Source organism: Nymphaea colorata, chromosome 2 (genome assembly GCF_008831285.2).
Source record: "Nymphaea colorata isolate Beijing-Zhang1983 chromosome 2, ASM883128v2, whole genome shotgun sequence".
In the NCBI taxonomy this organism is placed as follows: domain Eukaryota; kingdom Viridiplantae; phylum Streptophyta; class Magnoliopsida; order Nymphaeales; family Nymphaeaceae; genus Nymphaea; species Nymphaea colorata.
Window position 1 is genome coordinate 26,230,751 of NC_045139.1, and position 9,255 is coordinate 26,240,005.

Sequence of the window (9,255 nt, forward strand, 5' to 3'; positions counted from 1 at the left end):
TCTACTCCAATAGGTGAGAAATAGTTTAGGTATATAGAGCATATTAGATAATTTTCCATCCTTCTTAATTTTTTCCAATCACTTTTACATCAATTTTGGTTCCATCAATAGTAAAAAGAAATTTGTATTAGGATTTGTAAAGATCGACCAATAAAGCAGAATCACTAGTCATATCATATGGACTATCGTGCCAGAGTCAATTATCCAAGGAGAACTTTCACTATGAGAAAGGAAGGTGTGATGTTTACCTTCATTTGACATCTTAATTAATAGGGTGAGTGGACACAAGATTGGTCTTGAAAAATTGCTGGAAAAATTTTCCAAGTCATCCCTTACCACAAAATTTGTGGCATGGTTTGATTTTGTAGTTGACTTCTCGTTGGTGGGACATCCACTTTTTCCCAACATTACTCATGAACATGTTCCAACTTTTTTGCAATGGGTACAACTTCTGTAATCAGTAGGGCGGAGCCAAAAAATTTTTCATGAGGGAGGCTGAATTATAGTTTCCAAATTTTAACGTGGGCTGAGATATACTTTTTCAAAATTTTTATATAAGATAAATGAAATTTTGTAAAATTAACATATACATTTTAATTTTTCTTTTTTTGAAGGTGGCCGTGCCTCTGCGGCCCCATGGTGGCACCTTGATTTGGTTGGGACTTCACTTGATGGTGATTCTCAGAATGACATTATTGCTGTTGCCAGCATTGATGGAGGTCTTGGAACTCAGGAACTGTGATTTTCAGCAGTCCCTCCTTCACCACGATTTCCACCAGATTTGGCCACGGGGAGAAAGACATAGAAGAAAACACCAACAAGCAACAATCACAATCACATTTGTGTAGATGAAACCTGATGCTCTGATACCATGTTAAAATCAATAAAAAAACACATGAAGTACACTCATAAAGACAATTTTACATGGTTCTGCTTGAAAGCCTACATCCAGAGAGAAAGAGAATACTTTTCATTGCTTTTTTTTTATTGGGAGGAGATTACAAAATTTTTGTTGTTGTATACATGCGTAAAGGGAGAAAGGAAAGAGCCACAAAGATGAAGGAGATAAACACACTGCTGTTACACACGATTTTAGGTCAGCTCTCATCGATCTCCTTATATAAGCTTTCCTTGGATGCCAAGAAAATCAGATCCAAACAAATAAACCAACAGAATCTCCTCATCCCAACAAATTCTCCCACATATACTATTTTTATTTATAATCAGCTGGTTTATTGCACCGTAACACTATATTCACAATCATTTGCCAACAAAAAAAAAAACAAGTTTATCCATTAATGTTTTCTTGAACTTAAGTTGGAGTGATTATATGGGAGCATAATATTGCCACAAAAGGAATTGAAGGAGATGAGAAAGTGAAGAGCCGTTCGAAGCTATTCCACCGAAACTCAAATCAGATCTAGAGACTGGCGAGTTAATTCACATTAACTGCTGCACAACGATATTTACGTTGACAAATTTTACATTAAAACATAAACCAAATGAAAAAGGTAATCGATAAACAAAGGGAAAGGAAAACCTTCCAACATACTTTACAGCAAATAAAATTTATAAACTTCCTCTCCATTTTATTTTCTCATTACCAAGCCATCTTGAATGAAAACTTCAACTCCAAGGGTCCACAGCATCATCTTCGTCAGTTGATGTCACCTGTTTTTCACTTATATAATATTTATTCCACCAGAATGTGAATTTGGAATGAGTTTGATTCTGGAATGGCTGGAATTAGAAACCAGAGGCTTCGTGTTTGTTTTGGGTGAACCATATTCCATTGTTTGATGGGCGTGGAGGGAAAAACTTCTGGGCTTCTGGAATGTGAACCCATTTTTGAAATTTGTGAAAAGGACGTGGGTGATCATGTAATTCTTTCGAGAACAAAAATTTTACTGACATATAACTACCCCTTCAAAGTTTTTTCTCTCTTCGTCGACGTCCACTCCTTCGTTCTTCACTACGCTGCTCCAGTGACCGGTGGATGCTGAAGACGATCAGCCGGCGGCCATGATGGAAAACTCGAATTTATACGAATCTGAATCCAAATGTCATTTCTTATATGCGAATCCGTTCTGATTTCTTAAGTGGATATTAATTTTTTTTCCATATCCCATTTTTTCAAAACGGGTATCTTAGCAGACATCTAATGTAAATTGAATATGTCGACATCCCTAATCCAAATTTTTTTGTTGAAGTGTTTGAGGTGAAAAAAAAAAGGAGAAAATGACATCTTCTGGCCTGACTAGTTTAGCGGTGATGGCACATTAATTTTGAATTTTTATTGGGTTTAGCTTTCAAATAAATTAGGAAAAGCAAAATCTTATTGGGTATGTAAAGATGGAACCACAAGTAGATATATGGAGAAAACTTCTCTTCAATAATAAACACCACGCTATCTTTATTTTTACTTATTGTCAAAGAAGACACAAATTAAATACAAATCAATGTAATACACCGATTCCAAAGGAGCAATCGGCAGAATCACGTAACATCAAGGCGCGTATACAATACATAAGAAAGCAGAGAACAATATTACAGGCCGGCTGTGAAAGGGACTCCAGTATCAGGAAGCCAGCTGCTCCCACCAATGAAGGTGGCAACTGTGAATTTCGAGGCCTGTGCTTGAGAGATGTCCGAATGATATCCCTTCCACTTCACCCTCTTCAACGTCGAACTTCCAGGTCCGGTGTTGTTAAATTCAGCATAGAAGATGGTGCTTGGCGCAGAATCTCCCGTCCATGGAAGCCAACCAGCAGGATCAACCAAGCTTCCGATGACTGTGTTCATTACGACGGTGGTGGAATACACCTTCCATGGCCTGCCCAGGAATACTTGAGCCTTTATGGTGGTTGAGTTCGGCGCCAATATCTCGCATCCGTGTATTGATATCCCAGTGTTCTGGTTCGGGTCAGACTTCGCCTGCGCTGTGATCGTGTCCTTCTGGCCGGGCATCGGCTCTTTGGGGCGGATTTGGCAGTGCTGGAGCACGACGGCGGCGTTTCCGAAGATGAAATCCACGGTGCCCGTAATCAGGCAATCTCTGTAGAACTGCCGGTTCGAGTGGACGTAGAGAGTGTCCTGGTAGGCGTCAAACTTGCACCTGTAGAAAACAGAGAAGTCGGCGCCGCTCCTGAGTGCCACCGCCTGATGGTTTTGTGGTCCGGCGGTGTTCCTGAACCCAATGTCTCTCGCTATGAATCCTTTCCCAACAGTCGCTGCATCAAAGTTTCATTAAACTAGTTAGTGGTATGTATGTGTACGTGCAAGCTACAAGTCCTAATCGTTACATATACTTGAATTAATCGACTAGTCACTACGCCAAATGTGAGTAATGGCTCCTTGGAAGAGGGGCAAGGGAGATGCCGATGGTGGACGTGGTCGGTGATGCGTCACGCAAGCAGAGAATTCAATGGGCTTTGGAGAACTGAAATCTAATGGCAAAAAAAATGAAATTCGTCGCTAAAAACCTCATATTAAAAATATAATAAACTGTCATTGTATTAAAAACCGAACGATCTTTAATGCCTGGAGTAACATACTTTTAGGGGCGTTTGATTGGCGTTGGATTTGAAATCTTCAAAACCACATATTTTGGATCCATTCCTTTGATCTTAAATCTGACTTTTTTCAATATAAAGAAGTAAAATAAGGATTTAAAGTGTATATCTTGAGTATGACTTAAGATCCCTAATAGATCTTTAATTTTGATGAACCATGATTTTTTACCATGTATGTTTTTGTGGCCTTAACAAAAGCATGGCACATCAAAATACACATCAAATTTATAGATTTTTAATCTAGAATAATCAAACGATCTCATATAGAACTTTTTAGCCTTTTGATAATATTTACAGCCCCTTTATATATGTTATGTAGTCATCCAAACAAAAATGTTAGAAGAGACACTGTTGTATTCTTTTAATTTTAAGGGTGAGTGGTTCATTTTTTCTTTTGTTTTTAAGGGTGAATGGTTCATTCCCTTGCCTTGCCCTTAACAGCATGTTTTAGAATCGTTTATAATTCGTTTTGAAATCTGATAGTGATTACTTTAAGACTCGAACACGAATACTACTACCTTATTCTTTACAAATTTTTTAAAGGAAACCTTTATCATATTTTCTACAAATTTTAAGGGTGGCCTAAGCTTCCTTTCCAAAAAAATTATGCGACTTTTAAAATGTTTAAAAACGGACTACGATATCGGTGGTCAGTCGTGAGAAGAGTGTGCTTACCGAATGTGGCGGACCTGAACGTGGACGTTCCGCCTACGACGCTGAGGCTGCCGGTAACGATGGTGACATCCATGCCGTCGCCGACAATCATGAGGTTCGTCGTCTTCTTGTCAACCTCCACATGCTCTGCGTACACGCCCTTCTTCACATAGATGATGAACCTCTTCGCGTTGTTCTTGGGGACCCTCTCGATGGCGTCGTTGATTTTCCGGACGTCGCCGGAACCGTCCAAGGCAACGACGATGTCCGCCTTGGCAGGCGCACCGGCGTCCTCCAGCAGCTTGCGGTCTGCCGCCAAGAGCCACGAGGGGAAATCGCTGGAGGTGGGGACGGCGAGAAGCCGGCGGTTCGCCGCCGGCGAGTTGACCTGGCTCAAGATGCTAAGAATTTTGGTGACAATTGCGAGGCTGTTACTGGTGAACTCGGTCGTGTTGCCCAGAGCCACCTGCATCCTCTCCAGGAAGCCGCCGGTCGTGTTCTCCAGCCCGTCCAGGCATGTGTCTATGTTGGTCAAGGCCGCACTCAACAACGTCCTTAGGTCCTCAACCGCTGTTCCGTTGAGTCCACCACTCCCACCTGACGCCTGCAATTGGATCCAAATGCTGATCATCAGTTCAGGAAAAACTCATGGAAATTATTTGAGGATTGTGATCAAGTTACATGGCTTATAAATGATCTTAAGTCCGTCCGTCTTTTTTTTTTTTTTTCTTCTCCTTCGAAGTCATATGGGTTAGGGGTCGGCTACAGAGAGATGTAACCTTAGTGCATAAATGCAGAATAATTGCTGTGGCCTAAATGAAAGTTTAACTTCAAGATCATCCCCACTACTTCGCCATTACCCATTAGAATCCTAGCTAGTTTTTCTATCTTTGTAAAAGAGCGAAGAAGATGGGCTTATGGAAGAGTTTCTATTCCCAACATTAATGATCCTCAATTTTTAATTCAATTGTTCCCAAGTTCATCCTTGCATTAATTTCCACAACCTACATTGATTGATCGATTGGTTGACTAAAACCCTCAAGTTCAATAAAATAATGGCTTTGGCCTTTGAAGGACGAACGATTTTACATTAATAATGTTCTTCAGAAGTACGTAATAGACTAATAGAGCTTTGTTAGAGGCAAATTAATAGGCATTCTACCCCCATGAAAACAAAGATGGTAGACCAAAAATGCACAAATTAATCATGATGAGCTTAAAAATAACAAGCGTATACACATATACATGCTTATAAAAAAATTCCACATTAAATTCGACGTGTTGACCAGATTTTATGACATTAAAGCTTTCAATTTTTGTGATCTTACAAAATATGATCTACACATTAAATTCTAATATATTTGCAGCCAATCTGACCATGTGCAGGTTAATTGCTAGATTTGAAGCTGTGAGAATCTGGGACAAACGGCAAATTTGTGTCGAACACACTTAAGACGTTTGTCTGGGTTCAAACAGCCAATTACTTTACATAGATAAAACATGCATGTCAAATTACCAGCTCAAGGTTTGCATGTATGTGACGCTCAAAATTATCTCTTTGGGTGAGCAGGAGTAATATTAGCACCCATTTTTAATGAAGCCAGTTGGAGTTGGCTGGACCCTTTGAACATCCTTACAGGGATCCAACTTGGACTCAACTCGAGCCTCGAGCTTGTTTGGCTAAACTGGACTCATGTTCGACTCATTTGATAAACGAGTCAAGTTCAAATAAAAAACTTTACTAATTCAAATAAATGAATCGAACTCAAGCTAAACAAGGTCGGCTCGAGCAAACTCCTCTAAGCTTGTGGGAAGAAAATATATAAAATATGTTTCAGCTTTTTATCAAGAACGAGAAGTTGTCTCAATGAGTTAATTTCCGCAAAAAGCAGGTCGAGTATTGAAACATCATTGTTCCCCACTCACTGGCGGAGCCCAAAATTTGTTTGGGAGGGGCACTAATTCACATATGTTCATACTTAAAGGGGCACTTACATATTTAACAAAGTAAATATTAAAAGACCTTACTGTAAAAAGTAAAAGAAAATTGAGGGGCTGGTGTAGGCAACTGCCCACACCAGTCTATATGTGGCTCTACCACTGTCCCCACTTGTGAAAAAATAAAATCTTTCAATACAGGGCTCGGCTAAGATTCAGTCAGATTTCTGCTCGAGCTTACTCGAGCCTAATACTAAGCCGAGCTCCAGCTGTGAGTCTAGGGAGTACCCGAGCGAAGTTCCAACTAGCCCAGCTCAGTTATTGACGGTAATACGTTTTATAAATATCAGTTATTGATCATAAGCCCCCCTTAGTTTTCTGGTTCCCATATTCCAACAGCACACCGTGATTAAGCAGGATAGAACTTAATATATAGCCGCACGTCCATATCACCTTGGCATATGTCCGAAAAGAAAAATGTAAATAGGAATGCTGTCTTGAATGTGACTCTTGAATATGCTTATTCGTTACCTTGCTTTTTGGCCATATTTGTTTAGTGATGGAGTTCTTTCTCTCTCTCTCTCTTTTTTTTTTTTTTTGTTCCACCATCAAATTTTCGTGTGATCCAAGTCATTGACTTTCACCGCTTTAAAGCACATAGCGATATAAAATGTAAAGTGATATGTTCATACATGCCTTCTAGTAAATATTCCTACTTGTCTTCTATTGAATATCAACATCACATTTTATATATTTATACTTTCAAATTGAACAATGGTTTGCAAGAAGTGTTTGTACGTAATAAAATATAATCCCGTTTGGACTTTCTATGCTGCGACGTATATTTGTTTATTGTCTCAACTTTTTAGCTTAATTTCTCTCATAACTACAACAAAAGAGGCCAGCAGCGGCTCTAAGATGGCAACAAAAGAGGCCAGCAGTGTCTTTAATCTTTGAATCGTCAAAAAGATAAAGCTAATAAAAGCTGGAGCTGGCAGATTAGAGTATGATCGATCTGTTGGTGTTCTTGGAATGGGTGGAACACGACGTCGAAAGGACGTCCTTTTTTGGAGTAACTATAGACTAATAATTGAAGTAGCAGAAACATTGTTCTAATTTCTTCACCTGTCTGTTCTCCCATGTATTCGGTTTTTCTATCATAGTTCATAATAGTTTAGACAATGCGCGGACGTGCATTTTCTGCATTCCGAATTCCACGTTACTTGTGTCATGGGCACCGTATCTCTATAACATCAGTTTGACACAGCAGACTCACCTTTTGATTTTTTTTGTTTAATAGTATATAATTTTATTTATGAATGTAAAATGAATATATATATATATATATATATATATATATATATATATATATATATATATATATATATATATATATATATATATAAAAGATGATAACTCTGTTATCACCTAGGTTACTCATGAAAGTGATTCGATCTATTTTAATGGACGATTGAAAACAAGGAAAAAATACGTCAACTAATAATATTAGATGAAGAAAATGTTTTTTCTCCTTATTTGTTTTTTTAACCATTCATCATAATAGATTAGATTGCCCTCATGAATGATTTGGATGACTATGAAATTTTATATACACACACACACCATTAAAAGTTAAAAACTTGTCGTTAAAAAATAGCCATCATATGAATATCAATTAAGGTTTATGATGCAGCAACGTTCATATGCTTTTTAGTAATAATATATGGTGATTTTAATGATAATTTTTTATTTTTAATCATCTTACCCAGTGCATGATATAATTTTCCTATATATATATATATATATATATATATATATAGAGAGAGAGAGAGAGAGAGAGAGACGAAGGAGTTAAAAGATTTAATTGTCAATCAACTTGGTCAGATTTAGCTATGCGCGCGCCTGCGTATATGTATAATGTATCATCGGAGAGATGAGGAGAAACAAGCTCACCGTCTGAGCAGCTGAAATGGAGGCGTTGAGGTTGTCGATGGAGTCCTGAATAAGAAGCTGGCAATCACCCAATGCGGTGGAGAGCAGCGTCCCGTTAACTCCGACGGAGAGGTTCGTCGGCAAGTCGACGATGCGGAGGAAGTCGTTCATGGCGACCTCGAGGGACACGATGAAAAGCTCCACCGGGTTGGTGATGCTCCGCCCGGCGATCGAACTATTGAGGGCATAGAAGCACGACTGAGGATACAAGGTGGCCTGACAGACAGCCCTTATCGACTCCTGCGGCGTTTGAAACGATTGGGACGAGTCCTCCCCTCTGTCGTTCCCTCGGGAGAGGCACGCCCCGACGACGGTGGCCACGACGACGACGACAAGAACTACGGAAGAGATGGCGATGATGGCCATCCTTTTCCGGCTCTTCTTCAGGAACGTCACCCTCTCTTGCTCTTCATACATCCTCACGCTGTCACTGAATGGCTTCGTGTCTCCTCCGAAACCACTGAAACCCTCTCTAATTCCGCTCATGGCGACCTCTCCCCCTCCCTCTCTCTCTCTCTTCGGTCTCTCCCTTGCTCTGTGTAACAAGGGAAATATTGCAAGCTGGCAAGAAAGCATCAATATCTTTATAAGGATGATGAAGTTGAAAACTGAATAATTAAATTCACATACTTACGTACAAAAAAGCCAAAAGTCCACGGATGGAGATATACGTGCAGAGCAGCTTCCGCATAAGCTCTAGAGCTTGAAAATTAGTGGGTATCATGCACTGCTAGTTGACCAATAATGGCGGCAAAAGAAAATGAAGGGTACCTTCCTCGAATCAGACATTCATATATATATATATATATATATAAAGTTCTGAATGGGGCCGGGAGGTATGTGTTGTGATCATAGTTACAATAGTTACAGTATCTTCCCGTGCAAAACAGAGACCGAGACAGCTAGGCTGCTAGCTGGGTCTGATTAATACTATGAACGGGTTTATTAAAAAGGAAAACTAAATGAAATTTTGTAGGGTAACTGATTCAGTGAATTGTCTGATTCAACGATTCAAGTAGTAAATTATTGTCAACTGAAGAACAATATATGTTATATTAATTCTTTAGAACGAATACATAAAAAATATATATGAAAAATT

The 9,255-nt window shown here is 39.2% G+C and overlaps 1 protein-coding gene across 1 annotated transcript; it reads right to left on the reverse strand.

Moving 5' to 3' along the window:
- Nucleotides 1-2,480: 2,480 nt before the first annotated feature.
- LOC116248436 (pectinesterase-like) lies at nt 2,481-8,645 on the reverse strand. Its single transcript, XM_031621222.2, has 3 exons — nt 8,118-8,645; nt 4,248-4,830; nt 2,481-3,230 (listed from the first exon to the last, which is right to left on the reverse strand). Exons 1-3 carry the CDS (start codon nt 8,640-8,642, stop codon nt 2,548-2,550), a joined length of 1,791 nt encoding a protein of 596 aa, XP_031477082.1. The 5' UTR covers nt 8,643-8,645; the 3' UTR covers nt 2,481-2,547.
- Nucleotides 8,646-9,255: the final 610 nt, after the last annotated feature.

What these genes read in the sequence shown, in the direction of transcription:
- LOC116248436 (XM_031621222.2), bottom strand. Translation starts at nt 8,642, where the DNA reads ATGAGCGGAATTAGAGAGGGTTTCAGTGGTTTCGGAGGAGACACGAAG. An exon ending in CCATTTCAGCTGCTCAGACG is followed by an intron (nt 4,831 to 8,117) that starts GTGAGCTTGTTT and finishes ATCCAATTGCAG; the next exon opens with GCGTCAGGTGGGAGTGGTGG. An exon ending in GTTCAGGTCCGCCACATTCG is followed by an intron (nt 3,231 to 4,247) that starts GTAAGCACACTC and finishes ACTTTGATGCAG; the next exon opens with CGACTGTTGGGAAAGGATTC.